The sequence below is a fragment of the Triplophysa dalaica genome, unplaced genomic scaffold (assembly GCF_015846415.1).
Source record: "Triplophysa dalaica isolate WHDGS20190420 unplaced genomic scaffold, ASM1584641v1 Contig6, whole genome shotgun sequence".
Classification (NCBI taxonomy): domain Eukaryota; kingdom Metazoa; phylum Chordata; class Actinopteri; order Cypriniformes; family Nemacheilidae; genus Triplophysa; species Triplophysa dalaica.
In genome coordinates this window covers 166947-187789 of record NW_026622640.1, presented here as the reverse complement: position 1 = coordinate 187789, position 20843 = coordinate 166947, and the positions used below count along the sequence as shown (strand labels likewise).

Genomic DNA, 20843 nt, shown 5'->3' with positions numbered 1-20843 from the left:
CAATGGAGCATATTTGAACATTTATTAAAAATGGTTAAGTAAACAGTTATTGACTTTAATTAGCATGTTAACTTTTTGTAAATGAACAATCTTAGAAATGATAATATAAAAATCCCCAAAAGTCATCCTGAAAGGATGTACAGGACAATCAAGTACAGGACTCAGTTGCACATAAACGACATCTTTTAATAAAAACAACTTCACAAACTTCAAAAAGTGCATAGAAAACTTTCAATATAGCTATACAACCACACACCTAACATGTTTAACATTTTTGACTGTAAAACCAAAAATAAATGCCTCTAAAAAATTAAATGACATTATTATAATATCCTTATTCTTAAGTTTTTTTAATAAAGTGCTGAACATAGTTTAAACAACTTTTTACATATTATAAAATTACAGACTGAATAATCTGCATGTATTCAACAAACTAAAAGAACAAGTGTTTACAAGTTTAATTCAAAATTAAACAAAACCACAAAATACAAAAAAGATACAGTGATCTGAAATCTGCATAAAGTAAAGCCCAAAGTTTTGCAACAACAAGAACAACCTGAAAGACAAAACAAATATTTTATTTCACATAAAGCATATGGATGAGCAAAACTACTCAAAAAAAAAAATGTAAGTATTAATACTTAAGTAAAAAAAGTATTTTAGTGTATTTGTCATGTGTGCAATCCATTGTAATGCAATGGAATACAATTGTATTTACTGTATTAATATGGCTTTTCCTATTGACTACCAAATATTTATATTCTAATATTTTTTGTGTTCTGTATAGTGATGTAAATTCATACACACCATTAGAAATTTATCCAATGTTGTTTTGCATTGACACTAACAAAAGAACATCCCTATTAAAATAAATACTTAATGGAAACAAAAATAACTTTAAAATCTCACATTAATTTACTGTTCATTCAAGTTTCGAAGCTTTGGGACGTCTGGGCGCAGCTTTGGGGCGTCTGGCTCCTGCTGGTTCAGTAACCTTCATAAGCACAAAAATATAAAACTTTACCACAAAATTAACTTTGAAGTCTCACATTAGTTTGCAGTTGAGTCATGTCTCACAGTTTCGGGGCAACGTCCGGCCGCTGGTTCGGGGCAACGTCCGGCCGCTGGTTCGGGGCAACGTCCGGCCGCTGGTTCGGGGCAACGTCCGGCCGCTGGTTCGGGGCAACGTCCGGCCGCTGGTTCGGGGCAACGTCCGGCCGCTGGTTCGGGGCAACGTCCGGCCGCTGGTTCAAAAAACTTAATGGGAAAAAATTGATGGTTACAAAACTAATTTAAAAATCAAACAATATTTATAGTTGATGTAAATCTCACAGCTTCAAGATCTTCTTCCAGTTCTTCCAGATCTCCAGCTCCTACTTCAGGCTGTCCAACCACTGACGCAGAACAAACATTTTCCACTGAAGTAATTGCATTGCCCTGAATTAAAAATTTTAACTGTCCAATGTCCAAGAAATGTTCTTCCAAATCTTGATGATCCAGCAGCAACGACAAAAGGCCACATTTTTCCAAGTATCTTTTCAAATAGGAATTTGAAATGGATACATCGTACTCAGTGCCCCCTCCATCAATGGTCATCTTGCCATTGGCTGTTGGCTGGTAATTCAACGACTTCTGTAACATGCCACATCTTTGGCAACGATGAAACTTGACTTTATCATCAAAATTAGTTTGCCACATTTGGCATTTTCCACACTTGTGTGCCACATTCATGACCACAGCACTAATACTTCCAATCACTGATAACACCTCTGTATCAGCAACACTGAATGCTGTGTTGTTACAAGTGACACCAGGCAAAGCTGCAATTTGGTTGAATTGAGTATCTAATGTGGTTGTCAAATACAAATTTCCACCAAATGATCTGGTGCTTAAATTGGATATTTTGTACGTGTTTCCATTGATCAAACATCCCACTTGGTCTTCCCATAACTGGACCTTTATATTTCCAGTGTAATCTTGCACATGGCAAGATTGCATTTCACATTGCCTGCCTTGAAACTCTATCATTTCTGTAGTTTCACTCACATGAACAACCAAACCTTCAAAACAGCCAACCTAAAAGCAAAACAGAAAATACATAAAATTACTAACAACATTAAAGAAATGAGTTAAAATAAGTACATTTAAACATTGTCTAACAATATTAATGCTTTAAAAACTAATTAAACATTTATAATGATTCTTTATGCGAATTATTCTACATAAATGTTTTTTCAAACACTAACTCTTTTAAAAACCTCTATTTGTATAAATCATTACAACAAAATCTTTAATTTTGTAAAATAAGAATATTATACAGTCCCACATACATCTTTCAAACATGAATCATTAAAACACTTTAAAACACTGCAAATACTTATAGAAATAACATGTTTTTTATGAAAATGAGATTAACTTTTTATTTTTAGGTACTAAAATTTAAACAGACTGTCATTCTGGTAGTGGTGTGCAAGTCTCTTTAAACAATACCACCAACACACCAGGTTCAAATAACAGCTCAAAATAACTCCTTGACATTAACAAGGTCCTCTAAAGTGACTCAATGTCTTTGTTTAACAAAAATATCTTATTCATACTGTTATAAATTAGAGCTGGGCAAATCAATCCAAAAAATAATAGTTTTTTTATAATGAAATCGATTCAATATCGAGTCTCAAAAGGCATGAATAGATTTTTTTGTTACATATTTCCGCAAGCAGTCATCGAATTTACCTCAACTTTACACCTTTACATGACTACAGCCTTTTTTATTCAATCTTTAACGAAATGTCTCAAAGGTTAGTAAAATATGGTAGAAGTTGCGAGACCAAATTTTTCCTTTAAATGTCCTTGAGACATCATATACAACACTTTGAAATTACCAAATGAGACATGAGTCCATTTTGCTTCCATGAAATTGAAATACAGCCATTGTTTTGCTACACACTAAAATATATATTATTTTACAATAATATAAAACACATAATTTAAATACTTCGTAGCAAATTTGTACACAGCCAATATGCTCACCTGCTGTTTTGGCGCCATTAAATTGATCTCTGCAACACTTTTCTTTAAACGTTCAGGTGGATCTTTTACAGTGAAGTCAACATCAGTAATAATGACATCAGTGCTTCTGCCACACTGAACATCAAAGTCGTCTCCATCACGACCTATGAAACAGACACGTGCAAATATGTATTAATTGTATTATTTTTACATAAGCATAAACACCAGCAACATAACCACTAGTTCTTTGACAATACAATTCATTTAATAAAGCAAACCTCATGACTTGAATGTATTTTGCAAAATAAATAAGTAAACTGCACAAGAACATTAATGCATTACAGTTAAAGTAAAGTTGTGTAAAGCTGAACCTACAGGAAATTATTTGTTACACCTCTGTAGCTGCACATTAGTCATGGGCAATACTGTACATTTTGGAATTGATCCGATGCCAAGTACTTACAGAGGCAATATTACACATATCAATACTTCATACTTTTATAAGTATTCACTGACATTTAATTTCCTTTAGATAAAATGTCATTTATCATATAAATTAGGGGTGTGCGATATGACGATATTAGATCGCGAACGATTAAAATGACTGCACGATCCACTTTTTCGGGAAAATCGTTAAATCGTCATATATAGTGCTGTTCTATAGAATTCGTCAACATACTTGCGATAGATTGCGCCATGTTAACAAGCTTGTATACGTTGCTTGTGAATTCAGTAAGATTAAGTGACGCGGTCAGTGAAGATGGAGGGAAAACGGAGGACTTGGTCCCTAAAAAAAGTTATCCATCAGTAATATTGAAATGGTTTGGGTTTACCCCAACTGACACGGCCCAAACAACAGTTATTTGCAAATGTGGCAATGATAAGATTCGAGCGTCGTAAGGCAACACAACAAACCTTTTTAACCACCTCAAAATAAAAGGGACTGAAAGAGTATGCCGATAGTCAAATTATAAAGGGATCCCACGCGAGTAAATCAGGTACAACCAAGCATACGGAAACTAAAAGGCTTAAACAACGACTATAACGAAAGAACCATTTGAGAAAAAAAACACGTATCCGTATGACAGAATGAACAAGTGCTGGAAAGATGTCACTGACGCAGTCGCATTTTACCTGGCCAAAGACATGATTCCCATAAAGACTGTGGAAAATGAGGGCTTTAAAAAACTGCTCAAAGTCGTAGATCCACGTTACGAAATACCCAGGCAAAAATATTTATCCTCCACGTCCATTCCACAGCTTTACTCCGAGTGCCGCAACAAGATGAAAAACAAAATTCAAAATGTAAAGTTTTTTGCTAACAGCTGATTTATGGTCTTGCACTTGCATTAAATATTAACTTGATTAAAATATTCTTCGTAATATAAATGGTAAAGAGTATATTTTTATATGGGGACTTAGTTTAGCTGTATTGAAGCCCCTTTAATTTGCAAAATAGTCTTAAAACCAACTTGAAGAACCGCGATAAAATCGTGAATCGTGATCTATCTGGAAAAAATCGTGATTTGAATTTTTTTTCTAGATCGCCCACCCCTAATATAAATACATCATTAATATGCTAAATCTCAAAATATTTTTAAGAAACAACTTAAATATATTATGCTTTCTGCTCTAAATGTGCCTGTTATTAATTAAGTGCATGTTAAAACTTACATATATCTATTTAATACTGTAATAAACTGAATTTGCAAACATACAATGTATGCCATAAATTATTACCGGGAAAAAGAATTAATAACAGATTATTCGAAAAAAAACATACAAAATACTATATTCTATTTTAAGAATCCACACGATGCTTCTATATTTTACACTAAGATAATCCAGTCACGTGATGGCAGGACAACTAAACACGAGAGAGAATTGAGATGCAATGTGAGCAAAACATAAAATATTCATATAAAATGGGATTTTTTTTTTATTAGCTAAAATAGTAAATAAATAAAATCATTAGTAAAACTAGTGTTGTCAAAAATATCTTTATTTCGATATGTATCTATACGGAGAAATATGAAACGTCTCCAATACGCATGTCCCACAATATCGATAAATACTCATTTATTCTTCCTAAGTTTTCCATAGCGCTCTATGTATGTGCGCGGATCAATGATTTCATCGCTCAGGTTAAACAGCTAATCCGACAGATTCTATTCTCTGAACTGAGACACAATCAAACATGGTAGCGCCCGTTTATAGGCTAACTGTTAGCTCAACTAACACGATCATTATAAAACTGTTTAAACAACAAAACACATCTATATACACATATCTGTAAATCGGAATATCATATTTCATATCATAGTTACAAGTTTGTGAATACTTTGAATAAAATAACAATATATCAGTCAACTGATCTGAGGTCTGTCGGTCACATGATGCAATCCCGCGTCACCATGGAAACGTTAAAGTGATACGTTTAAATTTTGCCTTGTTAAAAAAAAAAAAAAAAAACTCACGTTGCGGTTTTATTTAAAAAAAATTAAATTACGTGTGAAAGGGTAAAACAAGCTCAGCCGTGATAAATGTGGACATCGTAATACTCTAAAAAGCGTTTCAACACATTTGTTACGCTCTCATCATACTAAAACAATTACGTCAATATCTGAAGAAAACAACTGGATATAAAGTTATACTTACTGACACATTTTTTGATGTTCGTTAACTTAACAGGGCTCTTGTTCTTTTCAGCACGAATAAACACTTCGTGTTTGTCTGGTGCAAACACTACCACGCGGCGGAACTTTTCCCGACTACCTTGAATGGTAGCATGAAAGTATTTGTTTCTACTCTTCTGAGCAAGTTTTACGGGACTAACGCCGTGTAAATAACCGCATATGGTGTCATCTACACCACAATCAACTTTTGCTTTCTTTGTTGCAGAATGGGACGCCATTATACACGTGCTTAGTATTATGCGAGTGCCCGAAGTCTTCTTCCTGTTATTTTATGACGAGATGTGAACCAATTTAACAGTAAATACCGCCACCTAGTGTGTTGCAGCGTTAAGACCATCTAGCTATAATCTACGGTTCCTAACAAATGTCAATATCACACTTGTCATCGAATATACAGCATACAAATTTGAAAAGGATCCATACATTCTATATTATCAAGTTCTTCCTTCAGACAACTTTTGTATAATATTCATGACATACAACCAACATGTTGTAGCCTACCATTTCATCAGCTAAACATGTATGACACAAACCTATGTAATATGTTTAATACAGGCCCATCCCATGTTTAATTTTTTAATGTAGTTCTAAATCAACATTGAAAATACAACTAGGCTACTTCATCAAACAATTTTATATTCATTTAAGTTTCATTTTCCACTTTATTTATAGTCATATAAATCCTTTCCCACTTGTTTTCATTGTTTCCTAACTGTCAACAAGTACTATACCTATACACAGGTGAACATTATGGCCTGTAAATTAATCCAATATGGCAAAGCTAATTTCTCTTTTTAGATTTACTGACATTTCTGATGTGTCTATAGGCCTACACAGTGCTGCTGTCAGGATATGACTCAAGGAGAACCCAATTGCAGGCAGACACAGACGGTATAGGTGGTAACAATGATATTTATTAAACAAATAACAAGACTAAAAAAGGCAAAACAAAAACCCACGAGTGGGAAAACAGGACAGGAATAATAAATAATCTTTAACAACTAATGAGGACACTGACTTACAACTAAACTAAGAAAACAAACACTTGGAAATAAACACTAAACTGACACTTACTATTTACGGGGAACAGGAACAAGTACACAGGTACAGCAAACATCCAAGGTAAGAGGAACAATGCACGAGCACGAGACAAAGAACACGAGGGTGTTTTAAAGGGGAACAAACACAGGATCATAACGAGAAACAGGTGCTGGGGATTAGCACTAAGGAGAGGCTGACGAGGAACGAGATGCAGGGAACAATGACGAGACACGAGAAAGAATCATTCAATCTCACATAAAACCACAGGTTTATGCCATGACTCCACTCAAATAACACGAATAAACATGACATGATAGTGGAATCATGACAGCTGCATTTCATATAATTTTAACAGCTCCTGAAATCATTTCTATGGTTTACATTGTGAAATACATATTTTTGGATATTTGCAGATGACACATCCATTAAACTGACACCATGAGACCAATAAATACAATCAAGGGACTGTATTTATAATTATAATAATGCAAATAATATAGATTCTATCATTAATAAATTGTCAAATTATCCCAAAACATTTTTTGACGTTTTAATAAAAAAGTATCAACTAAAAACCCATATTGCGCACAGACGAACCAGCCATCAAGAACACCGTGCATTTTCCCGGTGGGCCGACGTATTTTTTGTACCAACTCATAAATATTTTTTGTTATTAATCGATAAATCGTACGTTTTTCTAGAAAACAATGGGTATGTAAAAAACACTGCATTGCTTCTTTTAACACAAAACCGGCCCGCCCCACGAAACACATAATCAGCAGCCCATTGCCTATTTTAAACTGACATCGGGCTGATCAAATCACGTCTGCTTTGAGAGCTTTAGGACCTTTGCGGCGAGCGTCAAAATAGCTGGACGATCATGTAGGTAAAACAAAAATATTCTGCAGACAAATTAAGGTATAAATAGAAACAGAGCCTCCAAGCAGACGTAATAAAATGTGTTAACACACTGAGGCTGATAATGATGGTCGTGGCCATAAAATCACCCACGAGCATGGGAAAAAATGAGGAAGAAGAAGGTAAAAATACTACAAATACCCTGATGCGGTAAGCAGAAGTACTTTCCAAACATTGATACTTATTTTTTCATTTTCAAAAATAAAACGTAACGCTTTGAACGAATTAAAGTGGTTTAAACGTCTTCTAAAAATCTGATTTACAAAGATGTAATACCGTTTATTAAAGATGTTGACAGATTGATCTTTTAAACACACCTCAAGAAAAAATCTTGTGAGAGCCGCTAGTGAACATACTAACCGTTCGATGCCCAAACTAAAAAAAATATTTTATTCATGATGAAAAGCACTAACATTTGCAACATTATCAAACCCTGTTCATAGATATTGTAACGTTCTGTGACAATGAAAAATGCAATAAACTTTCATCGTGGGAACTGTTTTTTGCTGAGCTGAATAGATATGTGCAAAGGTAACTTCAAGATAACAGTAATATTACTGCAGCATTTAAACAAGGTAGCACTATAATACTAAAACAATAAAACTTAGATATTTAAAACATTGTCTATCACATGAAATTTAACATAAACCTATACACCAAACATTTATATCAACTAATAGTCCTGCTCATTCTAAACAACTTTGCGTAAAATCTTTGCTCTCAATCAAAGCAGTGACAACACAACTACTTCTGCAGACTAGTAATGTTTTTAGAGCGATATAAACATATTCACATTTATGCAATTTTCTGGTCTCTAGATCAATTATTATCAAATACATGTTGAACTTTTTAATTTATGTTATTATCTATAACACAATCCTTTGTTCTAAATTCATCGCATAGTATACTGTGTAATAATGATAAAGTTCTTTCCACAAACCAGTTCTTTCAGACAGTTGATTCAATGAACCAATTCAAAGAAAACATTTAGCAATTCTTGTACATTCTAACATCATGACGTCATTCGCTATTAAATATATAAATCATTAATCATACACAATATCGTCTTATCATCATCTTTTTTAAACTAAAGCACCCAAATACACACAAAGTGATGTTTAAACTATGATTTAAGTATTAAAGTAAATATAATTTTTTTTGGGGAGTTTTACAGAAACTGTGTTATCCATGCATAATCCATACTATATATTCATAATTAAATAAACTTGCTCCACTTATTTAAGTCCTCAGTTCACAAGCATATAACGTCCATACTGTTCAGCAGTTTCAAGGTAATCACGCATGCTCAATATCATAATGTTATAGGTTCACAAATCAAACATGACCAAAATCCTGATTCACTGTATTGCTGATCCAAACATTTCTACAACCAATTCTTGACTCAAGAACAAAAACTGCTCTAACAGTGGCATGTACGTAAAATGTCCTGCAGATCTGTGTTCACGGTGCTAAGACGTAATTAAATAATACATTGTTTTCTAATTTTCTAATGTGTTTTATATTATCAGAATTCTTATATTTAATTAAATTTTCTGTCTTACAAGTTTTTTTATTCGCTTTAAAGTTATACACATTCTCAATATCACCTGCTCATCGTTTCTCAATCAGACACAACCAAAACAAAAGCTATTTCATGTCATCAATTCACATTCATCCAAATAAGGGGCCCATTCTTTGTAACTCAGTTAGCTGGATTTGATCATTGATGATTTCGCACGATCTTGGATCGTTCGGTCCTTCTGCGCTTATCCGGGACTTGTTGTCATAGCAACGGGTCCGTTAGCTTAAACCTGCTCGGGAGCAGGCTAACTTCATGTTACCAGGATTAGATCACACTTTATAAACGAAGGTAATATGGGAAGTTTGTCGCAGCCATGTCCTGTCCATTTTTAGGAGAGCAACCTATTGCTAACGGTGCAAGGATAATTCGGAGAGCTTTCAGGATTAATCACATATTGCGATATAAGATCCTTTAGCGCAGCGGGACAGTATTAGAAAGATATGGTTTTTCACGTGAGGGTATAATTTATCTAGTTAATTTGTTGGATCCTTATGTGAAAAGTTTAACTCGTCGTAGCCAGGCTTTAACAACAGCACAAACTGTGTGTATTGCCTTGTGTTACTTTGCGAGTGATAACTTCCTTTACATGGTTGGAGATGCAGAGAACATTGTGAAAAGTGCCGTCTGTCGTGCCATTCGCAAAGTTTACTTAGCACTCAAGCGTTTTTTGGGTGTTTTTGTGGTTTTTCCAAGCCACTTAAGAGCCCAAATTGGAAAAGAGAGCTTTTTCTCTATTGCAGGTATAATTGATCATAGAGATTATGAAATGACCATGCCAGTAAATATGACACGATTGTCTCCAGGCTTCCCTAATGTGATTGGTGCCATAGACTGCACACACATTGCCATCAAGGCACCCCCAGGCAGCAATGAAGGGGATTTTTTGGCACAAAATGGGGTTGTCAGTATAAATGTGCAGGTGAGATTCATAACATGTAGTTTGATAATTATTCAAGGGAATGTATTCAATTATAAAACAAATCTCTTAGATGGTGTGTGACTATGTACCATATTATAAATGTGGTAGCGAAATGGCCAGGCTCTATGCACGACTCAAGTATCTTCAGAGAGTTATGCACATTATTTGAATGTGGCAAGTCAAATAGACTTTACAAACTAACTGGATTACTAATTTTGGGCCTAACAGAAATGCATTTTTTCTATTATACAGGTGACTATGATGGAATCCTGCTAGGGGACAAAGGGTATTTTATGACACCATTACCTGACAATAACCAACTTTGAATTAGATTATTTTGTTGTTTTATCGAGAGGAAACAGCTAGTCATGAGTGTGTAAGCATGCAACGCTTCTTTGAGCTAAAACTGATAATTTCTATCATTTTTCTGTGTGTGGGACTTTGATCCGTTGTGGGTTCGTTGGGGTTTGACCCCTTAGCCTGTTCGTGGATGCATGGCTGCATTGAATGGCGCAAATTCTCGAAACCCGCTTAAAGGCTGCTTGCAGCTTTAATTAGGGTTTCGAGCACGAAGTGCTGAAAACCTATTGTTTTTGTAAGGATTTTTATTAGGGTTTCGAGCACGAAGTGCTGAAAACCTATTGTTTTTGTAAGGATTTTTATTAGGGTTCGAGCCCGAAGGGCTAGAAACCTATTGTATTTGTTGGTTTTATTAGGGTTCGAGCCCGAAGGGCTAGAAACCTATTGTATTTGTTGGTTTTATTATTATTCTTATTATTATTCTGCCCTAAAACTGATGCTGCAGCCCAAACCGTAAAGCCGACAGAGCTGAGACTCGGTCAGATGGTAGTAGTCCTTGTCGCTACTCAGATACACGGAGCCAGCCAAATCGGCCCATAGGTGGCGCTACAACGATAAAAAGCGCGTTTGCCCCCGATACTCCTAAACCGTTTGTCGCACACCCAAGTGTCTTATATCAGTGTAATCACTGGGTCAAAACTTAAAAAACGTATATCTCCGATTTCATTTCCGGTATGCAAATTTTTTCGCTAATTTGCATTTTATGCATCAATAAAGAAAATGAACTAGTCCCTGGATTTTTGCCCGATCGAAACCAAACCAACGCTGATGAATTCTGTGGAGTGTGAATGTAAATAGTTATCAAAAAAAAGTTGAATTTTCCACTCACGGCCGCTAGGTGGCGCTAAAACGTCCAAACCGGAAGTGGAATATTTAGCTAAAACGGCCATAACTCGTAAACCATTTGAGATATCTTCATGGGGCTTGGAACACATGTGTAGACCCTCAGTCCGGGGTCACAATAAAAAAACTGCGGCGTTTGGCCACTAGGTGGCGCTATAATTTGAATGAGCTAGAAAATGGCTATAACTACGCAATCCTTTGCCCGAATGACTTGATATTTGGTATGGTGGGTCTTTGTCTCATGCTACATGAATAACTAAAAGGACATTGGCGTATCTCAAAAAACATGTTCGCCATTGGTCGATGAATTTTGAGCACTCATTACACCGGGTTAACGGAGACCGATCAAAACGACACTCGCTGGGCTTATTCGTCTCATGGTCCTTAAGGTCTGTAAGAAACATGAACTTATTCGGCCACCGGGGGGCGTAATAACGCTTTTGGAGTGCATGAACAACTGTGTATCACGTGACATTTGACATATACCCAAACTAATGGTATCATATGATAGCTTTTCTTATTCTGAGCAACTTTGCCTCTGGAACCATTTCTGTCGATCAAACGCTTCGTGAGTTATCGCTGATGATGTCAAAAAACTACTTTCGCGAACTAGTCGTGGGTTTTTCAACCGATCAGACCCAAACCAATGTAGATGACTTGTGTGGAGTGTGAAGGTAAATAGTTATCCAAAAAAAGTTGAAATTTTCTTTCCTGGTTGAATAGGGGCGCCAAAATAAAAAAATGGGCGGAGCCTATCAAATTAGAATGCCTATTAATCCAGAATGGTTTAACATATCATCATGGGCCTCGGAACATATGTGTAGACCATCACTCCGAGGTCAACTACAAAAGAACGTGGCATTTGGACACTAGGTGGCGCTATAACGATAAAAATGGCAAAATTGATGCGTATTTCATTGTTTAAACAATTGTGTATCACGTGACATTTTGTCATTTACACAAACTAATATAATCATATGATAGTTCTCCTCATTCTGAACAACTTTGCCTCTTGATCCATTGATGTCAATCAAACAGTTGGCAAGTTATTGGTGATGATGTTAAAGATGTTAAAGATGTACTTTTATTATATTAACCTCAAAAGTACACCTGAAAGCTCACTCCTCCTTAATGAATAATCCAACTGACTTGTCATTAAGGATTATTATACTTTTATGACACTAAACAAGCATGCAAAATGTGAAGGTCATCGGAAGATGCATGCCTTCATAACACTCAAAAAGACGAAATATCATTCATTTCAATGGCTTTTTTATAGTCAACAGATCACAATGCATATTGTTTCACTGTAGCGGCTTATTGTATATTATATTATGTGTGCATACGTGCGTATGTATTACATGTTATGTGTGTGTATTTATGGATATAATTTCTCTCTGTTTCATAAGAGTGTGAATGTACTTTATACTTCTGTGTGTCGTGTGTGATTGAGACTGTGCATGTGTGTGGAATGAAATCTGTCTCACAATACGACAGTGATAAAAATTAAATGTATTAAACATTAAACATTGGTCCTTATTTATACATTTATAAATATAGCACATGTCTGGCTGGTTGTAAGATGCTGTATTTATGTACATAACAAACGTTTATTACGTACACCAGTTTAATTGCATGTAAACCCAAATTGATACTCAACCAGTCTCATGGCTGTCATTGTTCCGTCATTTTTCTTGGTGTGGGAGACTGACATCCGTCGTGGATTGTAATGGTGCGATTCCCGAGCCTAGTCGACCCCTTAGACGCCTTGGACTGCTCGAACCCGATGATTGCTGCTTGCAGCTATATTTATTCTTCTTCTTATTATTATTCTGCCATAAAACTGATACTGCAGCCCAAACCGTAAGGCCGACAGAGCTGAGACTTGGTCAGATGGTAGTAGTCCTTGTCGCTACTCAGATACACGGAGCCAGCCATATCGACCCATAGGTGGCGCTATAGCAATGCCAAACGCGTTTGCGCTTGTTACTCCGAAACCATTTATCGCACACCCAAGTGTCTTATATCAGTGTAATCACTGGCTCAAAACTTAAAAAACGTATATCTCCGATTTCATTTCCGCCATTATAGATTTTTCGCTAATTAGCATTTTATGAAAAAAAAAAAAAATGAACTAGTCCCTGGATTTTTGCCCTATTGGAACCAAACCAACGCTGATGCGTTCTGTGGAGTGTGAATATGAATAATTATTAAAAAAAAGTTCAATTTTCAATTCACGGTCGCAAGGTGGCGCTAAAACATCCAAACCGGAAGTAACATATTTAGCTGAAATGGCCATAACTCCTGAACTGTTTGAGATATCTTCATGGGGCTTGGAACACATGTGTAGACCCTCAGTCCGGGGTCACAATAAAAAAACAGTGGCGTTTGGCCACTAGATGGCGCTATAATTTGAATGAGCTAGAAAATGGCTATAACTACGCAACAGTTTGCCCGATTGACTTATTATTTGGTATGGTGTGTCTTTGTCTCATTCTACATAAATATCTAAATGGACATTGGCGTATATCAAAAAACATGGCCGCCATTGGTCGATGAAGTTTGAGCACTCATTACGCCGGGTTAACGGATGCCGATCAAAACGCCACTCACTGGGCTTATTTGTCTCATGGTCCTGACGGTGTGTAGGAAACATGAACTTATTCGGCCACCGGGGGGCGTAATAGCGCTTTTGGAGTGCATGCACAACTGTGTATCACGTGATATTTGACATTTACCCAAACTATGGTTATAATATGATAGTACTCTTCATTCTGAGCAACTTTGCCTCTGGAACAACTTCTATTGATCAAACGGTTCGTGAGTTATCGCTGATGATGTCAAAAACCTACTTTCGCGAACTAGTTCCTGGTATTTCAACCGATCGGAACCAAACCAATGCAGATGACTTCTGTGGAGTGTGAATGTAAATAATCATTGAAAAAAAGTTGAAATTTTTCTTTCACCGCTGCTTAGGGACGCCAAAACTTAAAATGGTCTGAGCCTATCACATTAAAATGGCCATAAATCCAGAACGGCTTAACATATCATCATGGGGCTCAGATGATATGTGTAGACCATCACTCCAAGGTCACATACAAAGGAAGGTGGCGTTTGGATACTAGGTGGCGCTAAAACATTAAAAAAGGCAAAATGTACATGTATTTTGGTGGCCTGGACAACTTTGTGTCATGTGACATTTGACTAATACACAAACTATTGATATCAAACGATAGATCTCCTCATTCATAACAACTTTGCCTCTTGAACCATTGATGTCTATCAAATGGTTTGTGAGTTATTGGTGATGATGTATAAAACCTACTTTTGCAAACTTGTTCAAAGATTTTCAAGCAATTACAAAATTTCCACCACAGTACATTTCTCTGGACTCTCTAGGTCAATAATCATCAAAAACATGTTGAGTTTTTTTTTGTTTTGTGACCATAACAGGGTCCTTTATTATATTAGCGTGAAACAAGTGTGGTGAAGGTCACCACTCCTTAATAATTAATCCAACTGACTTGCCATTAAGTACTATTATACATATTATGACACAAAACAAGCATGCAACATGTGATTCTTATCGGAAGAGGCATGCCTTCACAACAGTCAAAAAGGTGAAATATCATACATTTAAAATTACTATTTTAAACTTGTCTTTAATAAATACATCATTTGCTAGTCAAATTGCTAATCAGCCAGTCACATAGCATAAACTCAATCCATTTTGGCTTCTAGACGTGGTAAACACACTTGCTGAAGATCAAACCGAGCATCAAAATGGAGAAACAATTGGATATATGGTATGGGATATATTAGATAACACATACCACCTGAGGATTGTTGCCAACCATGTCCATGTTTTGATGGCTACTTCCAGCAGTAAAAAAAATCGACCATGTCAGAAAGCTCAAATGATCTCAAACTGGTTTCTTGAACATGACAATGAGCTCACTGTACTCCAATGGCCTTCAGAGTCACCAGACTCAACCAAATAAGCATCACTTAAATGGCAAGGTCTTCTGGAATATTGTTGCAGACCATGAATGTGAATCAATTATCTATTTAAATTGGTCGTATTTTTTTTATCAATTCTTCAGAAAACAAAATAAGCTATTTTGAAGAATGTGCATTGTATTAAAAAAAAGACCTATATCTGTGCAATAGAATGTTTTAGAGACACAGGAGTTGCTTTGTTTTGCTAATGGCTTCGTTCTTTATCAATTGACAGCTGCCAAGCCACACCCTTAGCAACCAAACAGATTATTTTTTGCAATCGTCTAGCCAGACCTACATCTCTGCAGTAGAATATTATAAAGACACGGGGCTTGGTTCGTTTGACTTGTGGTTTGATGTGTTATTAATTGACAGGTATTAATTGACACCCATGGCAACCGAACAGGTTAGCTTAGCAACCGTTTAGCAAGATCTCTATCTCTGCAACAAATCATCATAGAGACATGAGAAATGGTTTATTGCACTCGTCCCTTAGGTATTATCGGTTTACGCCCGTTTTTGCATACGAGTGTACGCATGCATGGTCTGTATTAAAAGTTACCAACCGTTTCTGTCATATTTCTTGGTGTGGAAGAGTGTCATTCGTTGTGGATTTGTTACGGTGCCATTCCTGAGCCTAGTTGACAATGGCAAGGCCAATAGAGGCCTTAGACTGCTCGAACCCGCTAAATGCTGCTTGCAGCTTTATTAGGGTTCGAGCCCGAAGGGCTAGAAACCTATTGTATTTGTTGGTTTTATTATTCTTCTTCTTATTATTATTCTGCCATAAAACTGATACTGCAGCCCAAACCGTAAGGCCGACAGAGCTGAGACTTGGTCAGATGGTAGTAGTCCTTGTCGCTACTCAGATACACGGAGCCAGCCATATCGACCCATAGGTGGCGCTATAGCAATACCAAACGCGTTTGCGCTTGTTACTCCGAAACCGTTTGTCGCACACCCAAGTGTCTTATATCAGTGTAATCACTGGCTCAAAACTTAAAAAACGTATATCTCCGATTTCATTTCCGCCATTATAGATTTTTCGGTAATTAGCATTTTATGAAAAAAAAAAAAAATGAACTAGTCCCTGGATTTTTGCCCTATTGGAACCAAACCAACGCTGATGAGTTCTGTGGAGTGTGAATATGAATAATTATTAAAAAAAAGTTCAATTTTCAATTCACGGTCGCTAGGTGGCGCTAAAACATCCAAACCGGAAGTAACATATTTAGCTAAAATGGCCATAACTCCTGAACTGTTTGAGATATCTTCATGGGGCTTGGAACACATGTGTAGACCCTCAGTCCGGGGTCACAATAAAAAGACAGTGGCGTTTGGCCACTAGATGGCGCTATAATTTGAATGAGCTAGAAAATGTCTATAACTACGCAACAGTTTGCCCGATTGACTTATTATTTGGTATGGTGTGTCTTTGTCTCATTCTACATAAATATCTAAATGGACATTGGCGTATATCAAAAAACATGGCCGCCATTGGTCGATGAAGTTTGAGCACTCATTACGCCGGGTTAACGGAGGCCGATCAAAACGCCACTCACTGGGCTTATTTGTCTCATGGTCCTGACGGTGTGTAAGAAACATGAACTTATTCGGCCACCTGGGGGCGTAATAGCGCTTTTGGAGTGCATGCACAACTGTGTATCACGTGATATTTGACATTTACCCAAACTATGGTTATAATATGATAGTACTCTTCATTCTGAGCAACTTTGCCTCTGGAACAACTTCTATTGATCAAACGGTTCGTGAGTTATCGCTGATGATGTCAAAAACCTACTTTCGCGAACTAGATCCTGGTTTTTCAACCGATCGGAACCAAACCAATGCAGATGACTTCTGTGGAGTGTGAATGTAAATAATCATTGAAAAAAAGTTGAAATTTTTCTTTCACCGCTGCTTAGGGACGCCAAAACTTAAAATGGTCTGAGCCTATCACATTAAAATGGCCATAAATCCAGAACGGCTTAACATATCATCATGGGGCTCAGATGATATGTGTAGACCATCACTCCAAGGTCACATACAAAGGAAGGTGGCGTTTGGATACTAGGTGGCGCTAAAACATTAAAAAAGGCAAAATGTACATGTATTTTGGTGGCCTGGACAACTTTGTGTCATGTGACATTTGACTAATACACAAACTATTGATATCAAACGATAGATCTCCTCATTCATAACAACTTTGCCTCTTGAACCATTGATGTCTATCAAATGGTTTGTGAGTTATTGGTGATGATGTATAAAACCTACTTTTGCAAACTTGTTCAAAGATTTTCAAGCAATTACAAAATTTCCACCACAGTACATTTCTCTGGACTCTCTAGGTCAATAATCATCAAAAACATGTTGAGTTTTTTTTTGTTTTGTGACCATAACAGGGTCCTTTATTATATTAGCGTGAAACAAGTGTGGTGAAGGTCACCACTCCTTAATAATTAATCCAACTGACTTGCCATTAAGTACTATTATACATATTATGACACAAAACAAGCATGCAACATGTGATTCTTATCGGAAGAGGCATGCCTTCACAACAGTCAAAAAGGTGAAATATCATACATTTAAAATTACTATTTTAAACTTGTCTTTAATAAATACATCATTTGCTAGTCAAATTGCTAATCAGCCAGTCACATAGCATAAACTCAATCCATTTTGGCATCTAGACGTGGTAAACACACTTGCTGAAGTTCAAACCGAGCATCAAAATGGAGAAACAATTGGATATATGGTATGGGATATATTAGATAACACATACCACCTGAGGATTGTTGCCAACCATGTCCATGTTTTGATGGCTACTTCCAGCAGTAAAAAAAATCGACCATGTCAGAAAGCTCAAATGATCTCAAACTGGTTTCTTGAACATGACAATGAGCTCACTGTACTCCAATGGCCTTCAGAGTCACCAGACTCAACCAAATAAGCATCACTTAAATGGCAAGGTCTTCTGGAATATTGTTGCAGACCATGAATGTGAATCAATTATCTATTTAAATTGGTCATATTTTTTTTATCAATTCTTCAGAACAAAAAATAAGCTATTTTGAAGAATGTGCATTGTATTAAAAAAAAGACCTATATCTGTGCAATAGAATGTTTTAGAGACACAGGAGTTGCTTTGTTTTGCTAATGGCTTCGTTCTTTATCAATTGACAGCTGCCAAGACACACCCTTAGCAACCAAACAGATTATTTTTTGCAATCGTCTAGCCAGACCTACATCTCTGCAGTAGAATATTATAAAGACACGGGGCTTGGTTCGTTTGACTTGTGGTTTGATGTGTTATTAATTGACAGGTATTAATTGACACCCATGGCAACCGAACAGGTTAGCTTAGCAACCGTTTAGCAAGATCTCTATCTCTGCAACAAATCATCATAGAGACATGAGAAATGGTTTATTGCACTCGTCCCTTAGGTATTATCGGTTTACGCCCGTTTTTGCATACGAGTGTACGCATGCATGGTCTGTATTAAAAGTTACCAACCGTTTCTGTCATATTTCTTGGTGTGGAAGAGTGTCATTCGTTGTGGATTTGTTACGGTGCCATTCCTGAGCCTAGTTGACAATGGCAAGGCCAATAGAGGCCTTAGACTGCTCGAACCCGCTAAATGCTGCTTGCAGCTTTAATTATTATTATTATTTTTCCGCCCTAAAACCGGTCGCCCAGCCCAAACCGTAAGTCGTAGAAACTTGACACTTGGTCAGTTGGTTGTATCTGTGCAGGCTACTCAGATACAGTGACCCAGCCATATCGGCCCATAGGTGGCGCTACAGCGATGAAAAGCGTGTTTGCGCTTGTTAGCGCTCGTTACTCCTAAACCGTTTGTCGCACACCCAAGTGTTTTATATCATTGTAATCATTGGCTCAAAACTTAAAAAACGTATATCTCCGATTTCATTTCCGGTATGCAAATTTTTTCGCTAATTTGCATTTTATGAAAAAAAGAAAAAATGAACTAGTCCCTGGATTTTTGCCCGATCTGAACCAAACCAACGCCGATGTATTCAGTTGAGTCTGAATGTAAATATTCATTGAAAAAAAGTTGAAATTTCGATTCAGGGTCGCTAGGGGGTATCAAAACATCAAACCCGGAAGTAGCCTATTTCATTAAAATGGCTATACCTAGAGAACGGTTTGAGATATCTTCACGGGGCTTAGACCATATGTGTAGACCCTCAGTCCGGGGTCACCATAAAAAAAACTCGGTGTTTGGCCACTAGATGGCGCTATAATAGCAAAGAACTCGAAAAGGGCTATAACTACGCAACCGTTTGCCCGATCGACATATTATTTGGTATGGTGTGTCTTTGTGTCATGAACCTTGACTGTATAAAAGGACTTTGGCGTTTCTCTAAAAACATGTCTGCCATTGGCCAATGAATTTTGAGCACTCATTAGACCGGGTAAACGGAGGCCGATCAAAACGACACTTGCTGGGCTTATTCGTCTCACGGTCCTTAAGGTCTGTAAGAAATGTGAACTCATTTGGCCACCGGGGGCGAAATAACGCTTTTGGAGTACATAATCAATTCAGTATCACGTGACATTTGATATATACATAAACTATTGGTATCATAAGATTGCTCTTCTCATTCTGAACAACTTTGGCTCTGGACACGCTTCTGTCGATCAAACGGTTCGTGAGTTATTGCTGATGATGTCAAAAACCTACTTTTGCAAACTAGTTCCTGGTTTTTCAACCGCTAAAACAGTAAAAATGGCAATATTTCATTTCTTAAACAATTGTGTATCACGTGACAGTTGACATTTACACAAACTGATGATATCATACGATAGTCCTCCTCTTCATTCTAAACAACTTTGCCTCTTGATCCATTGATGTCAATCAAACGGTTCACGAGTTATCGGTGATGATGTTAAAAACTGACTATTGCTAACTAGTTCTTTGATTTTCAAGCAATATCAAAATTCTCTATTGCAGGTATAATTAATCATAAAGATTATGAAATGACCATGCCAGTAAACATTCATAACATTTAGTTTGATAATTATTCAAGGTAATGTATTCAATTATAAAACAAATCTCTTAGATAATGTGTGACTATGTACCATATTATAAATGTGGTGGCGAAATGGCCAGGCTCTGTGCACGACTCAAGTATCTTCAGAGAGTTATGCACATTATTTGAACGTGACAAGTCAAATAGACTTTACAAACTAACTGGATTACTAATTTTGGGCCTAACAGAACTGCATTTTTCTATTATACAGGTGACTATGATGGAATCCTGCTAGGGGACAAAGGCTATGCCTGCAGGCAGTATTTTATGACACCATTACCTGACACCAACCAACTTTGAATTCGTTTATTTTGTTGTTTTATTGAGAGAAAACAGCTAGTCATGAGTGTGTAAGCATGCAACGCTTCCTTGAGCTGATACTGATCATTTCTATCATTTTTTAGTGTGTGTGGGACTTTGATCC

At 36.6% G+C, this 20843-nt stretch overlaps 1 protein-coding gene across 1 annotated transcript; it reads right to left on the bottom strand.

Annotated features, from left to right (window-relative positions):
* Nucleotides 1-507: 507 nt before the first annotated feature.
* LOC130416999 (uncharacterized) lies at nt 508-5978 on the bottom strand. The gene is made up of 6 exons (XM_056742345.1): nt 5668-5978; nt 3031-3173; nt 1333-2076; nt 1078-1257; nt 910-994; nt 508-556 (listed from the first exon to the last, which is right to left on the bottom strand). The coding sequence occupies exons 1-5, from the start codon at nt 5921-5923 to the stop codon at nt 923-925; spliced, it is 1395 nt and encodes a 464-aa protein (XP_056598323.1). The 5' UTR covers nt 5924-5978; the 3' UTR covers nt 508-556; nt 910-922.
* Nucleotides 5979-20843: the final 14865 nt, after the last annotated feature.